At 40.1% G+C, this 17,666-nt stretch overlaps 1 protein-coding gene across 2 annotated transcripts in view; it reads right to left on the reverse strand.

Annotated features, from left to right (window-relative positions):
* sobpb (sine oculis binding protein homolog (Drosophila) b) overlaps nucleotides 1–8,736 on the reverse strand; it is a 33,321-nt gene extending 24,585 nt beyond the window's left edge. For both annotated transcript variants that reach the window (XM_060902807.1, XM_060902808.1), the window contains exons 1-2: nucleotides 8,588–8,736; nucleotides 6,073–6,208 (exon numbers count right to left, since the gene is read on the reverse strand). In XM_060902807.1, coding sequence (XP_060758790.1) covers nucleotides 6,073–6,208; nucleotides 8,588–8,680 — 229 coding nt within the window. In that variant the 5' untranslated portion in view covers nucleotides 8,681–8,736. The remainder of the gene's footprint in view (nucleotides 1–6,072; nucleotides 6,209–8,587) is intronic.
* Nucleotides 8,737–17,666: the final 8,930 nt, after the last annotated feature.

A 17,666-nucleotide genomic window follows, 5' to 3' on the forward strand; every position in this document is an offset into this window, starting at 1 on the left:
TAGCTACAACAACCATGTTTTAGTCAGAGGATAACATTTTTTTAAATTATGTCTTTTTCTGGTCCAATGTGTGCCGCTGGGTGCACAAACAACTCATGAAATCTTAAAGACTTTATGAATGGAATCTGTTTTGAACACAAATGGACTTGCAAGACCTGTTGTCCAGCACCATACACTGCTCATCTGTACATGCAATTACTGTCTTTCCACTAACTGCTGCATTTTGGACCTGAATCAACAACATTAATTCTATGTAACTGTTGTTTAGATATTGTACATTATTCAAACATTACACGACATTACAGTCATTTAACTGACATTTTTATTCAAAGCAACTAACAATAAGTGCATGTAACCTCAGAGAATCCAAGATCAACCAGTGCAGAAGTACTAGTGTAAACAAATAGCCTACAAATACCATCCAATATCTGGAATGATCAGAGGAGTTAAAAAGTTGAAGAAGCTTGGACAAATACATAGACAAAGAATTATTTAAGTATGATTATGTTTATTGTTTCCAAAGTTTGACAGCATCTGCATTAAAATGGTTAGCATATGCTTCTCTCCTAGCTCATCTTGGATATGAATGTCATGCCAATATTTGGACTTTCAGTAATTTCTTTGAACTGTTCTTTTTCTGTGGCAGAATGATTGTACAGCATACATCTTTAATTAAAAAAAACAACAACCTAGAATTTGGTGCACAAGTTTTAATTTTCTTTGGGTTTTCTGAAATCAACACAGGGTCAAAATTGTACATACAGGGTCAAAAAATTACATACGCTCACTTAGATTATTAATTCAGAGTTGCTGAAACTTCCAAAATGTCTCTTATCTTGCCAAGGCTGATGTCTCTTAACTTCCTGTTAGTGATCATGATTGACTACAGTTGGTAGCTTCTCTGCGCCTTCATAAAAAGGGTTTGTTTACAGCACTCACTGGATTGGCCAACATACAATACAATGGGAAAATCCAAGGGGCTCAGTGCAGATCTAAGAAAGAGGATCGCAGGTGTACACAACTCTGGAATGTCTCGTGGAGCCATTTCTAAACAACTACAAATTCCAAGATCAGTTCAAACAATTGTATGCAAGCTATTGTGAGGAGTAGTCACTTTGCCAAGCCACTTTGCTTCAAGAAAACCCAAACTGTCACCCTCAGCTGAAAGGAAAATGGTTTGGATGGTCAGGAACAACTTGGGAACCACCATGGCACAGCCCTGCCATGAACTGGAAGCTGATGGATCACTGTCTACAGTTCAGTGAGTTTTACATCACCATGGACTAAGAGGCTGCTATCCAAGAAATAACTCCCTGCTCCAAAATTGATACCTTCAAGCTTAACTAAAGTTTGAAGCTGACCACATGGACAAAGAAAAAAGCCTTCTGGAGGATAGCTGTATGGTCAGATGAGACAAAGATTGAGTTGTTTGGCCACAATGACCACCATGTACAGAGAGACACTGTATCAGCTGGTGGTGATGGTAGCAGCATCATGCTCTGGGGCTGTTTTGCTGCCAGTGGAACTGGTTCATTGCATAAAGTGGATGGAATAATGAAGAATTCTTCAGCATAAACCATTAGAAACTTGAACACGACTTGGGAGTTACAACAGGACAATGAACCCAAACACACATCAGAGCTGGTTGTGGAGGATAAAACAGCCTAACATTAAGCTTGACCAGTGAAAATATTTTGAAAATATAACCAAAATTATCTAGTGTTTCCTATTATAAGATTCAAATATACCACAGATGACTGAACCTATTTTTAGACTCTTCTTCTTCTTTCAGCTGCTCCCGTTAGGGGTCGCCATAGCAGATCCTGATCCGCATAATCGATTTGGCATAATCGACTTTGACTGGGCCATTCTAACACATGAATATTCTTTGATCTAAACCATTCCATTGTATCTCTGGCTGTATGTTTAGGGTCATTGTCTTGCTGGAAGGTGAATCTCCTTCCCAGTCTCAAGTCTTCTGCAGCCTCCAACAGGTTTTCTTCCAGGATTGCCCTGTATTTAGCTCCATCCATCTTCCCATCAACTCTGACCAGCTTCCCTGTCCCTGCTGAAGAAAAGCATCCCCATAGCATGATGCTGCCACCACCATGTTTCACAGTGGGGATGGTGTGTGCAGGGTGATGAGCAGTGTTAGTTTTCCACCACACATAGCGTTTTGCATTTAGGCCAAAAAGTTCAACTTTGGTCTCATCTGACCAAAGCACATTCTTCCACATGTTTGCTGTGTCCCCTACATGGCTTCTGGCAAACTGCAAACGGGACTTCTTATGCCTGTCTTTCAACAATGGCTTTCTTCTTGCCACTCTTCCAAAAAGGCCAGATTTGTGGAGTGTACGACTTATAGTTGTCTTGTGCACAGATTCTCCCACCTGAGCTGTGGATTTCTGCAGCTCCTCCAGAGTGATCATGGGCCTCTTGGCTGCTTCTCTGACCAGTGCTCTCCTTGCTTGCTCTGTCAGTTTAGGTGGACGGCCATGTCTTGGTAGGTTTGCAGTTGTGCCATACTTTTTCCATTTTTGAATGATGGATTGAACAGTGCTTCTTGATATGTTCAGAGCTTGGGATATTTTTTTATAACCTAACCCTGCTTTAAACTTCTCCAGAACTTTATCCCTGACCTGTCTGGTGAGTTCTTTGGTCTTCATGATGCTGTTTGTTCTTCAGTGTTCTCTAACAAACCACTGAGGCCTTCACAGAACAAGTGTATTTATGCTGAGAGTAAATTACACACAGTAGGACTCTATTAACTAATTAGATGACTTCTGAAGGCAATTGATTGCACTGGATAGAGGTATCAGAGTACGGGGGCTGAATACTAATGCACACCACATTTTTCAGATTTTTATTTGTTTAAAATGTTGAAGACCATTTATCACTTTCGTTTCACTTCACAATTATGTGCTACTCTGTGTTGGTCTATCACATAAAATCTCAATAAAAAAAAACTTTTAAGTTCGTGGTTGTAAGGTGGAAAAATGTGAAAAAGTTCAAGGCGTATGAATACTTTTTCAAGGCACTGTATATGATTAGGGACTGGGACCTTGACTGGTGGGTGGGAATTGGCCAAGACTAATTATGGAGAAAAATCAATGGAAAAATATTCTTATTCTATTGTTTCTTTCTAGAAATAAATGCTTAATATTTGTATAAAAAGTCAAGAACCAGTCTTAATAATCTTCTATTTGGTTTATTCTTATCTTAGAATAGGAAATACTCTGTAATTTTTAAGATACTTCCACTTGATAAGATATAATTTTTTTGCAGTGAAGAATTTTTTTTAGCTACAGTCATTCCCAGGCGACAGTCATTATCATGGACCAGTTTCAAAAGTGTCCATCTTTATATACAGTATACATATACTGTATCAGTATATGGCCAATCATCCAGACTCTGTACAGCCGGATTTATTAAGGACTCCTAAAACTGAAAGCAAGAACCAAATCTTAGTGATACAAAATGCTAAATGGCTTCTTTAAATGTCCAGCATTCATAAAGAATTAAACTGCCCCTTCACTGGTAGTCTTTGAGAGTCAATAGGAATATTTTTTGTATAACCAGTCAACTCACATATAACCCCAAATCAGAATAAATTCAGATGGTGTGTTGAAATTGAAATTAAAACTGAAAACAATAATTTGTAAATAATCTTTGACCTGTATTACACTCAAAACAATACAGCAGCACATTATTTGATGTTTTACCTTGTGAATTTTATTGTTCTTCAAAATAAACACTTATTTCACTTTCAATTGCAACAGTACGGGGTCATCATTATTATACATATTTTTCATTTCAAACTTCATCACACATTCTCTCTTGGGGACAGGCACCCTCTTCTTCCACAGCTATGCCTTTGTAATGTGTGCAGAATGCGGTTTTGCATTGTCTTGTGGAAATATCCCTGGAAAAGATGTCATACCGAAGGCAGAATATGTTGCTCCAAAATCTCAATATACTTTGCTGCATTAATGCTGCCATCACAGAAATATGTTACCTTTACCAAGGGCACTGACACAACCCCATACCATGACAGACCCTGGCTTTTGGACTTGTTGCTGGTAACAATTTGGATGGTTCTTTTTATCTTCAGTCCAGAGCACACAGCATCCATTTCTTCCAAAAAAAGACCTGGAACACTGATTCATCTGACCACAATACACATTTCCACTGTGTGATGGTTCATCCCAGATGCCTCCGAACCCAGAGAAGCTTACTGCAATTTTGGACACAGTTAACATAAGGCTTCCTTTTTGCACAGTAAAGTTTTAACTGGCATTTGTGGATGTAACTCTGTATTGTAGCTTCACAAAGGTTTGCCAAAGTGATCCAAAGCCCATGTAGTTATATCAGCTATACATGAATGATGGTTCTTGATGCAGTGCCATCTGAGGGATTGGAGATCACAGATGTTCAGCTTAGGCTTGCACCCTTGCCCTTTACGCACTGAAATTCCTCCAAATTCTTTGACTCGTTTAATGATATTTTGCACCATTGAAATATCCAAATCCCTTCATATCTTTCTTTGAGGAACATTGTTTTTAAACATTTCAGTAATTTTCTCATGCAAATGTTGACAAACTGGAGATCCTCAGCCCATCTTTGCTCCTCAAAGTCTAGGCCTTTCCTGGATACTGATTTTGTACCAAATCATGATTACAATCACCTGTTGACATCACCTGTTTCAAATCACATCATCAGTATTTAATGGTTTTATCTCATTACTAGCCCTAAATTGCCCCCTGTCTCAACTTTTTTTGGAACGTGTTGCAGGCCTGAAATGCAGGAATGGATGTATATTCACAAATGAAATGAAGTTGACCAGAAAAACATGAAACATCTTGGGTTCATTCTGTCTGCAATGAAATACAAGTCAAAGTCAATTTAGACTGCTTTCGTTTTTTAATTGGATTTTCCATACCGTCCCAACTTTTTCTGATTTTGGGTTGTAGTTTTCAGCCTTAATTTTGGCTTTAGAAATACTCAGAGCAAAAGCTGTTAGGATGGACCATCAAAGCCCTCATTTCAGAGCCTAAGGCTACATCCACACAACAACGGCAACGAGATTTTTTTTTTTAAATATCGCGTCCACATGGGCAACGGATCAGTAAAATATCAGGTTCATATGGCAACGCAACGCTTGCTGAAAACGATGCAATACACATGCCACACCTCTACGTGCGCTGTAAGACGGTCCCATCGGAGACACCAGAACAATAGAAGAAGTAGACGCATGCGCATAAACCCCTTCTTCTGTAGCATTAGCCACATAAAGTTTTGATTATTAATCAGTAGCGTAAAACGAAAGACGCGGAAAGAGGAATGAATGGGGATAGATGGAAGCCAGTACGCCAACATTCTGATATCCTCCAGAATTCTTTAATGGTCCGGAATAAATTGAATGCTACACGTTGATGTACACTTTGTTCTTCTACGCCCTTTTTGAGGAATGTATTGTCGGACTTAAAGCAACATCTGAAGAGGTGAGATCGCTCCTTTTTTTCCCTATTTTTGCTGGCGGGATTGTTTTTGTTTTTGGAAAGCGCACGGGCGGTGCGCGGTTTGGTTATACTCAGTACTTCCGCAGTGTTTGGACTAAAGACTGCCCTAAGGGCTATTCTCTCTCTCTCTCTCTCTCTCTCTCTCTCTCTCTCTCACTTTGCACCATTACACAATAAATATTCACAGTGAAAATATTTTGTAAGCGCGTTTCATGAACCAAGTTATAGGATTTGTTGACAACTCGCATCGAGTTCGTTACACTTCTACCCGGCGTGAAGCACTGACAGTCATGTGGTTGTGACGTCATCGTAAACAAATCCATTCTACTCATCCAGACGACTTCGCAACGGCGCTATTGCCAGATTTTTTCACTCTGGAACCCGTTCTCAAAAGATTTCATTTTGGGGCACCCAAAACGCCGGTGCCGTGTGGACGCCAGGCCGAAACGATAAACAATTTTATCAGATTCACCTGAATCCGTTGCCGTGTGGACAGGGCCTAAGTCTGGGTATGCTGTCTCTATATACTTACAGAGAGTGTGTGAGCTCTCACCTTTAAGCACAGATACTTGGTGGCGTCTTGCTCTGCCGTTGTAACTCCTGATGTCATTGGCTTCTGAGTCTTGCAGGTCAACTTTATCATATCCGTACCAGCCCAACAATTCATTCATTGTGCTTTCTGCAAAGCTCTGTCTCATACACACACAAACACACAATTGGTAATTGGTAATCTCTGACCATAGTATGGAGATTTAGTGAAATATATATGCCATCCCATGCTCCATTTGTGGCTCACAAAATTTGACTGAAAAATTATGCAGCCGCAAGAAAAAAAGAGTTCTGAATCAGTCTTTGTTATTTTATTCTAAATGGTCTGACATAAAATCTGGCTAAACACTCAAGAGACCTCTCACTCCCTCACTCACTCTCTCTGTTTGAGATTACAGAGGTGGGTAATTTGATTCAAAGTTAGTTGAAATCTGAGGAGGACACAGAACACCACAGCTGGGTTTGTGGGCTTCCCAGAAATCCCCCACCTTCTTCGCCTCATGTCCCCCACTCCTCCAGTTCCCCTGTTCTCCTTCTCATCTTCTCCATTTTCCCTCAAGGATCCAATTCCATCCCTTTTCCCCCTCTTCCTTCCTTTCCACTCCTCTGGTTGCTTTTAAAGCTCTCACTTCACTCATCTCTCCCTCAGCACTCACAACCAAAACAAACAGTCGCGGGAGAACACTGGTTCACTCTCTGCTTGCTCGCTCTCTTTCTTCTCCCTTGCTCTCTGTGTTACCTGACTCTTCAGCCCTTCTTGTGTTTCATTCCTTCTCTCAAAAACAGCCAATATGCTTGAGAACAGGGGATTCTCGCAGAATAGCATATCCGTTACGTCCACTACTCTGTCACTCAATCTGCAAACAGGCCTGCCCATAAAACTGCGACTGTGTGTGTGTGTGTGTGTGTGTGTGTGTGTGTGTGTGTGTGTCTATAGCTGGGCAGGGATCTTATTTTTTACTGGTTTCCTGAGCTTAAACAGATAAATCATGTGCCCTGGGTATGCAGTCTGACCATTTTGGAGCCTCATTACAGCAAAAAACACATCACTTTCTATTTCCCCTGAGATCACACCAAATCCATGCATACTGTTTTACTGTTTTCTCATTAGTAGGAGGTGGGTCTTCTTATTCCTTCTTTTTCCCAGTCCCTCCAGTGTTGCTCTTATTTCTTCTGTACAGCTCAGACAAACATCTGCTTAGTGAGAATGAGAGCGCGCGAGAGAGCCCCATCCCAAAATCTAAAGCAGTTGTGGCCAAAGGCAACAAAACCTACCGTGACCCCCGCATGAGCCCCGGCTGCGCTTACATCAGGATCGTATATAGTTTCACATGTTTGGATTAAAATTAGTTAAGTCGCAACCCTACACCCGCCGCCTCCATGGATATCATGTGCAGTGATCCAAAATCACTCACACAAAGAGACTTGTGCCTGGTTTCCTCCCACATGGACATGAAAACCGCTCATATCTCTCACTTAGATATTTTGCTGTAGAATTTTCAACCATGGGAAGTCACACAATAGGCACTTAGAAAACTTAAACGATACACATGCATCAAAATCCTCAAGATGTGCTGTATTGTATCTGTAGGCCTACAAGATTTAGAAAATGCCAAGTAAAATAAAGTGGAGAAAGAGGAAAGTAATGCAAAATAGTATTCCATGCCTAATAATTCACCACTTCAATAGGCTATACAACTAATTTCCAGTTTGAAAATACATAAAGTGTAAAGTGTTATAACTGACTGCAAAGACATGCACTTCGACAGCATCAAATCACCTCTTATTTACTTGTATCCAGATTATAGTGCAGGTGTGGACTTTGATGTGTACCTAATACATTAATAACATTTAGCAGATGCTCTTATTCAGAGATGTACAACATACCCAGAGCAGCCTGGGGAGCAGTTGCCTTGCTCAAGGGCACTTCAGCCATTCCTGCTGGTCTAGGGAATCAAACCAGCAACCTTTGGGTCCCAAAGTAGCTTCATTAACCATAAGGCCATGCCTTCCCCCTTTATCTATAATACACTTTATTTAGAGCAAGAGTATAGAATAACCATGGGCTTTCGCAGCACACAAACACTGCTGTATATACTTTACAAAGGTACACAGTAAAATCCCAGAAAGTATAGAATTAGACACCTATATAACTTTTCATACGTGGTAAGCCAGCCGAACAGGCATGTACACTGTACAGTGTGTGTTGATTCTCTACTCTAGGCGAATACCAACCGCTGGCGCACATCTGGCAAACTGCTGCGCATCACTCCACTTGTATACAGACAGACACATTCCTGCAGTGTGATTAACACTGTACTGAATCAACTGAACGACATGCCTGACCACAAAGTTTAGCTAACTCGACATTAGGGAGAAGAAAATGCTTCCCCCCATATAAAGCGTTGTGTGCTGTTGCAGGCTGCCCCAGGCACCAATCTGGAACCCGCGCATCATGAAGGCGACTTGAGGCATCCGAAATCCCTCTCCACCTAAAGGAGACGCGATCACACTCGTACCTTCATCTCTTGGCTGACCTCCCTCTTGACGGGATGAGCGGGCTTCCTGCTGCGCTTGCTTTCCGGCGGTCTTCCTTTTTCCATCTTTGGCATCGTTTTATGAAGGAGAAAAGAAGGAGATAAAGACGCGGCTGCTCTTAAGCATTAACAGTGTGTGCCAGAGTTATGCGCGCTCACGCGGCACAGGACGCGCAACACGGAAAAATGCGCGCAAGCGACAGGGGCGGGGAGGCGGGGCTTATGTTATGTAACCCAACACCTGGAACCCATTCAGTTCCTGCACCCTTCCTCTCTCCAGCTCCCTGAGATGAATTTCAAACCGACTCCAAGGGCCAAGTGATCTAGTATTCGTGCTCAAGTGCCTGAATGACTCTATCTTAAAAATAATCTTTTTTTTTGTTGTTGTGACCACCTGCTCTCATTTACTCACGTGAAGCATACATTAGCCTATATGGCCAAAAGTTTGTGGACACCTGACCTTCACATCCATATGTTGTCCTTCACCAAACTGTTGCCACAAAGTCTAAAGCACATTATATTATATAAATTATATATAATGTCTTTGCTGTCGGATTACAATTTCTCTTCACTGGAACTCAAGAGGCCCAAACCTGTTCCAGCATGACAATGCCGCTGTGCACAGTCCGAGCTCCATGAAGACATAGTGTGTTAAGGTTGGTGTAAAAGAACTCAAGTGTTCTGCACTGACCCCTGACCTCAACCCCACTGAATGCCTGGAACACTGATTGAACCCCAGACCTCCTCACTAATGCTCTTGAATCAGAATGATCACAAATCCCCACAGCCACACCCCAAAATCGTCCCAAAGGAAAACCTTCCAGGAAAAGTGGAGCTTATTATAACAACAAAAGAGGGGGCTAATTCTGAAAAGGTATGTTCAACAAGCATGGTGTGATGGTCAGGTGTCCACATACTTTTGGCCATATGGAGTATCATAATGCAGTGCATGTACATGATATAGGTTCGTAATGTAAAGATACAGAAGTTACAGACCAGGAAGCTAAATTGCACTCTTTCTCTCTGAATGCAAAACTTGTTTTAAACAATCCACAGACTGAGCAACATGCCCTATTTCAAAGGTGCAATAGCTCAAAATTTGGACCCCTCCATAGCTCTGAGGGTGATATCTGATTGCAGATGGGTTGGAATCAATGCAGCTATGATGGTAGAGAGTGAATAAAAGTCGGCTGGTAATCATCCATCCATCCATCCATCCATCCATCCATCCATCCATCCATCCGTTATCTGTAGCTGCTTATCCTGTTCTACAGGGTCGCAGGCAAACTGGATCCTATCCCAGCTGACTATAGGCAAGAGGTGGGGTACACCCTGGACAAGTAGGCTGGTAATTAGGATTTGTAAATATACAGTATCTATACAATTCTGTGAAATTGAATACACCATTTTTGTCATTTGTTGAATTTTCAGGGTTACACAAATGTAAATCCATTAAAAAGGGGGTCCATGATGGCTCTTTAGCAGACTTTGCAGGTTGTGTATAAAAGGGTCACTGGGGTATTCACATTAATGCCACATGCTGCTTGGATATAACAAAGTGAAAGATATATAATTATGATTTTATAAGTAGATATTCAGATAATTTCTAAACTATGGGTCTCAACCAACTTGGAAAAACATTACTACAGAAAAAAGTTGAACATTCAGGCAGGGGAACATGAATGAGCAGTTTGGGTGCTGGCCCCCCTAACATTAAAGGGAAACTGTGATATTTTTTAATCTGTAAAAAATACTGGAGTTTCCCTTTAAAACATGGTGTCATTAGATGTTCAGTAACATCTCCATGCTATGCTGTTATATGGCCTTTTGTGTAACTTCACAAGGAAAATGACCACAGGTCAGATTAAATATTAAAAGAATAGTAAAACAATATTTATCTTATAATCTTAGGAAAAAGGGTTTTGTTCATTAATTGTTCATTTGATTTGAATTAAGCGTTCTCTTTTTCCAAAAATGGATTGTTTTTTTTTTTCCAGAAATAAAAAGGGCTTGACAGAAATTTTAAAGGCTCCCTCAGAAGCATGACTGAGGGACCTTTAAGAGTTCAAAATTTTCTGAAAATATACAGAAAATGAGCAATCCTAGCTTCTCTTGGCATTTTAATGACTGATAAATCTAAACATCACAATTCAGCATGGTGACCCGGCAGGTAGTGTGGTAGTGACTCAGTGGCTCAGGCCACTGTCTGCGCAGAGTTCCTGCATGTATATGTTCTCCATGTGTCCTTATGGGTTTCCTCCAGGTTCTCCGGTTTCCTTCCACCTTCCAAAAAGATGCTAATATGTAGATTGGCTAAGATAAATTGCTCCTAGTTGTGAATGAGTATCTGAATGTGTGTGCATCCAGGGTGTATTCCCACCCTGGATTCTCACTCACTCACTCACTCACTCACTCACTCACTCACTCACTCACTCACTCACTCACAGTAAACACTTGATCCTGCTCAGGGTCAACTGCGACCCTGAGCAGGATCAAGTGTTTACTGTGAGTGCGTGAAAATTCAGCATTATCTGTGAGGATTGAACTATCACGACCTAGGCAGCTTCTTTTTTTTTTTTCTTCCCAGGTGTTGGGGGAATGTTTGGTTTGTTGACAGTAGATTTAGTTTCCCCGAAAGTCTGGTTTACTTGTTGTAGTGTGTCGTTAACCTAAAAAGGGCTTGCCTATAATATTCAGAAACAGAAATGACCTTATACGTTTATGATTCTGTCTTTAAATCTTTGTAAAATCAGAAATAAGTCAGGGGCGGCACGGTGGTGTAGTGGTTAGCGCTGTCGCCTCACAGCAAGAAGGTCCGGGTTCGAGCCCCGTGGCCGGCGAGGGCCTTTCTGTGTGGAGTTTGCATGTTCTCCCCGTGTCCGCGTGGGTTTCCTCCGGGTGCTCCGGTTTCCCCCACAGTCCAAAGACATGCAGGTTAGGTTAACTGGTGACTCTAAATTGACCGTAGGTGTGAATGTGAGTGTGAATGGTTGTCTGTGTCTATGTGTCAGCCCTGTGATGACCTGGCGACTTGTCCAGGGTGTACCCCGCCTTTCGCCCGTAGTCAGCTGGGATAGGCTCCAGCTTGCCTGCGACCCTGTAGAACAGGATAAAGCGGCTAGAGATAATAAGATGAGATGAGAAATAAGTCAGACTTAAATTGATGGACGTGCAGGTGAAAGAAAAGTTGCTACAAGCTGCCATCTTGTGGCTACATCCTGAATAGACATGGACTCGTTTAAAGCATGTATTAGGCTATTTATATGAATTTCCACGACATGGCATAGTAGGCTATTTTTTCATGCTTACATTACAGATCTAAAGAGACACTTTATTACAATTTAATCCTGTCTTTAAACTTTAATCTTTAATCATGTCCCAGAGTTTTTGGTCAGCATGACAAATTGTGCTAAGAAAGAAATATTTCACCATTTCATCAGCTGCCAAATTGAAGAAACTGAACAAATACAATCACATTTCCATAATTTGTTTTTCCATAAAATTACAAACACTGTGGAGTTTAATGAGAGCAGACTAAGCAGGTTGGATTCCAAATGGCGCCATAAACAATCCAATAGGGCACTACATAGGGGATGTTATTTCATACCTAATCTAGTGCACCTATGTAGGGAGTGAGGCACTGTTTGGGATTGAGCCCATCATACGTCACAGCGACAGTGAGGTTATAAACTTCGCTTATTTTGTTCAGTCACTTTCGAAGTCCGTTAGAAGCAAGTGAACTTCATCACATGATGGCTCACGTTACGGCCTTGCATCTTGGGTTAATCTTTTTCCTAACCTGTTTAACAGCACAGGTATGAATTATTATTATTATTATTATTATTATTATTATTATTATTATTATTATTATTATTATTATTATCAGTTAAGTTACACTGGAGATTATGACAGCAGGCATTCTATGTATATCTATGGGATAAGTGATGAGAATAAGTGAAAATGAGAATAGTTAGAACTCAGATGAATCAATATTATTTATTAAATTTACTAGAAAATTATTAGAGATGATAAGGGGAAGTGTTACAGCTAAATATTCTAAAACAAGCCAGCTTGTTTAAAACCAAAGACTAACAAACTCTATCATTTATTAACTTCAAAAAATGCCCACAATACTGAGAACCCATCTTAGACTTCCATTCCTACCCATCAAGACAACATGCAGTTGTTTTAGTATTTTAGGGAAAATTCACTGTTAGATGTCACTACATTTTGTCTAATGTGCTCGTCCTTTACACATTATTAAATAAATAATTCACTTCCCCATATCAGTGTCCCAGATGGAGATCAGGTGTCCCCAAGCCAGCATAGAAACTTGATGCTCCTCTTATCCATTATCTTTTTGCACAAACGTAGACTGCTTGTTGCATTGCTGCGCCATTTTGGGTACTCGATGATACCCAGACATTCACACTAATTTTGCAGCATGCCACTAAGACTTTTTATTATGTTACCATTTAGAAGTGCATAAGACTTGACACATAAATTCAAATTCTCCTTCATCCAGATGGTGTAGAACAGAGAGTGTAGTATAGTTGCTTTTAATGTACCAACTGCTTTTAACACTATTGCAGCAATGCTACAATTATAAAGATTTGCTCTAGTATTTAGTTCATGATAATACCTGTTGGAGGATATAATACTGTATATGTAATCATATTGTGGCCCATAGGTGCACAATATAGAATGATATTAACAAATGAAACGTTTCTGGAAAAGCTGCAATTGAAAAACAAAAAAACAAACAACACACACACACACACGCACACACACACACACACACACACACACACACACACACACACACACACACACACACACACATTGAAAAATGGCAGTGTAAGTGACACAACATAAGCCTGCAACACAACAGGAACCAAAGTGATTTTCAGAAGCACTGCAATTTAAGTCAGTGGCATCAATTATTCGCCGAAACTCAAGGTGTGGCAAGAAATCTGACCCTGTATTTCTCGTTCATGACTGTGCAGCAGCCATCAAGAACATAAACAAGAAATTAGTCTATCACAATAACAACACAAACTTGATCATTTGTTTACAATATACAGTGAATTACTACTACTACTACTACAATATAATTATTGCTACATATGAGCATTTTGGGATGCAGGTAAACACTGACAAGACCAAGGCCCTCATCCAACCACCGCCAGGTCAAATGCTTCCAAATACTAATATCATTATTAATGGCCAGCCTCTGGAAGAATTGGATCACTTCTCATATCGAGGGAGCATTCTCTCAAAGATCTCCACGTGTGAAAAAGACGTGGAAAACCGGATCAAGGCAGCCCATTCTGCCTTCGGTCGCCTTAGCTGCCGCGTATTTAACAGCCATGCGCTGACTACCCGAACCAAGATCATGGTCTTCTGGGCCATAGTCCTTTCTACCCTTCTATATGCTTGCGAGACTTGGACACTGTACCGCCGTGACATCAAACGCCTCGAGCAATTCCAGCAGTACAAGCTGAGGCAGATTCTCAAAATTCAGTGGGAAGACCTCATTACCAACACTGAGGTCCTGAACCAAGCCTCGCTGCCCAGTGTCAAAGCCACCGTCATCCACCATCGTCTCTGCTGGGCAGGCCATATCCTACGAATGAACCCCTCCCGACTCCCAAGGATCATGCTCTATGGGGAACTCGCCACTGGAACATGACCCCGAGGAGGACCAAAGCGCCGCTACAAAGATCAGCTCAAGCGCACACTGGCCCAAACCAACATTGAACCTTCCTCATGGGAGCAATTTGCCAAGGACAGAAGTGCCTGGAGGTTAGTTGTCCATGACGGCACCTTGGCTTTCAAGGAGAACAGAAGACAGCATGAGGAGGATAAATGAAGAAGAAGAAAGGAGCGACTGGAACAACCTTGTCCTCCTCCTGCCCTCCCATGCGACTTCTGCCCTCGGCTCTTCCACCATCAGTTGGGTCTCCTAAGTCATATCCGGCACAAACACCAGCCAAGGAGACCAGATAATTAAATAATATATTATGCAATAAAAGGAAGCTGGAAGGAGATGACGAAACCGATGTTCGGACACGAGCTGGAGCCGCTGCCGAATTATTGCTACAATATATTACAACATACTACTGCTACAGTTTTTATTTAAATGATAAACTTGTAGCCTTATCATTTATTATCATTTAAATGATTCCAGTCACAATGACCATGGACCACTTGGGACACTAGGAACTATAGTTATACTGTAGCTAGGAAGTAGTTAGATTAATAGCACTTTTGCTAGCTTTATTTGGCTCGTTTATAAGCCAACTAGTTTCCCTCATTAGCATGGTTTGCTTACTCAGGGTTTCCACATTTATCACTTTTCAATCAACAGGGAATGGATTATAATTGCAACTGTATGGCCAAATGTATGTATACCCAAGTGTACCCAAACTTACCCAAAACACTTAACTGTATAGTATGTATTGCTGTAGCATTACAATTTCCCTTCACTGGAACTCAAACCTGAAGGTATGTTTTGGCAAGATTGGTGTAGAAGAACCCAGGTGTCCTGCACAGAGCCCTGAACGTAACCTCACTGAAAATCTAGAAGAGTAGAGGTTATTATAACAGTAAAGTGGGACTACATCTGGAAAGGGATGTTCAACAAGTATGATTGTGATAGTTAGGTGTCCACAAACCTTTGGCCATATAGTGCGTCTAAAATGGTCTTAAAAGAAATAAGTATCTGTGCTAGATGATCATAGCAAAGCAAATGTCACAGATTTTAATTTATAATTTCTCTTGAGAGCAGAAACCTTGTTGAAGTGGGAGGTAGCATAGTGGTCTTCCAGGATTCACCCTCTTCACATCACCCTTGATTGGGCATAGAGAAATTACTTGTCTCTTATCCTGATGCTAACTCGAATAACCTGCTGGCAAAAAAAGGAAGAAAAAAAGCTCAGTGGAAATGTTCAACCTCATTTTCATTTGCAATAAGCTTAGCATGGTCTCAGTGCAGGCAACTGTGGAAAAAAGATGGATTTTAAATTTGATCTTGATTGTAGCCTATGGCAGAGATTATTGTGGTTATTAATGTTCATCAAGTAAGGTAAACATGTAAGTAAACATGATATCATCAAGTAAACATGATAAGAGATGTTATAGGAAAATAATCAACAATGAAGTGGTGGTGCAGCCTGGTGCAAAATTGAACCAGCACATTGTGAAGTGATATGTCATACCATGGCACTTAGCCAGTGCTAACAAATTCTGTTTATTAGTTCAATTAATACAAGTTGTGTACATTATTACTAATATAATATTATATATAATATAATAATAACATATTTATTAACATAATATTGCATTACCATAAACCTGCAGCCTGAACTGCTTTCAGAGCTGAAATGAGTCAACACTTTCTGACCAGATTTGAGAATTCAGCAGCATGATGTAAAAAACAAAAACAAAGTTTTATTAGGTAAGGAATAAAACACGTCTGACTGTGCTGTCAAAGGAAAGTAAACCATGACGAGGTAGTGTGGTACATGGATCAGAAGACCATAACCACCCTGAAATGGTTCCTGTCTGTTATTATTTACATTATAGTAGCTATAAAAAGTTGCTCCCTTGCCATCCTTTCTTTTTTTCTCTTTCTAGAAGACAATAAGCCCCCCCCCCAAAAAAAAAAAAAATCCTTAGGTTATCATGTTATATGAAGACATTGTCCTGAAAACCTTCCTGAGAATTATTAGGATGAGCACAGTATATAAATATTTAATAGTTATTCCACGAAATCAAGTCATACATAAGCCGATAGCCGGCGAGGCGTGTAGTGCCGAGTTGGCTATAAGCCATGTACGATGAACTTGAGTGGAATAACTGTTTTATTCTATCCACATTCACTGGATTTTGAGAAACAGAGCATTTTTGTTTTTATTTTTTACAAATTCAATAAATAAAAACTTCATACAAAACGTCCGACAAAATCATTTCTGCTTGGAATGTAAACAAACCAGTGAAATGACAGTAGCAATTTGTGAAAAATGCTATAATAATAATTCTTGAAAAATAAAAAAAATATCTTTTTTTATTTTTCAAGAATTACCATCTTACCATCAAATATTTTATTACATTTTATTACATATTTTGTTGCTTTTTTGTATTTTTTGGGGGGTTTGTTTTTGAGTAGAGTTTTTATTTCATCCTCACTTGGTTCAGCAACATGCTACACCATTTTGTTTTTCTCTATTCATGGTATATGAGCCGATAGCCTAGTAGTGGAGTAGCAAATCAGAACGTGCAATTGCTCATATCTAGTGAATGTGGATAGAATAAATACATATATACAGAGACTATATAAGCATTAAAAAACATTTAAATTACAGCAGGCAAAACCGTCAGAAGCACGCTGTTATAGAAAATTAATCAAAACCTTCTAACCAGTCAGATTTGAGAATTCAAAGGGGGCTGGTATAATTAATAGAATGTGAAATCTGATGAGTTATGTTTATGAAAATGGATTAAGGGAATGAGTTGTCTAAAAACATTTAAATGTAAAAATGGATTGCTTTAAGTACAACTAACCTAAAGATCCGAGTTTGTTAATATACTCTTTGTTGCACTTACTTACATCCACAAAGTTAAGTTTAAAGAATGAATTAAGTCTATTCTGAAATGCTCTTTCAAAATTGCTAAAATGCTCAAACTGCATCGCAGGGCAGTATAACGCACGCTCTATCTGCCCTCTTCCACATACAGTACATAAGGTCAAAGATGGCAGCAATTTTCTCATGTCACTGTGATTGACAGGAGAGGAACAGTACACCATCTCTCCCACCCGAGGTTTGCTACACTGTAAGAAGTGATTTTGGAGAGTGGTAAATATAATCTATGCAAACCAGATAAAATTTACTCGATTATTGCAGTCAGCCAAGGAATTATAAAGTAATGGATAAATTATACATATGCTACCTATTCGTTAACAGTAAAAATACTGGAAAAATACGGTAAAATATACCCCAAAGCCGTGAGTCCTGTACTCCAAATTGCGCATGCGTCAGACCGCACGTTTGAGTGAGCG

The sequence above is a fragment of the Neoarius graeffei genome, chromosome 21, assembly GCF_027579695.1.
Source record: "Neoarius graeffei isolate fNeoGra1 chromosome 21, fNeoGra1.pri, whole genome shotgun sequence".
NCBI classification, from domain to species: domain Eukaryota; kingdom Metazoa; phylum Chordata; class Actinopteri; order Siluriformes; family Ariidae; genus Neoarius; species Neoarius graeffei.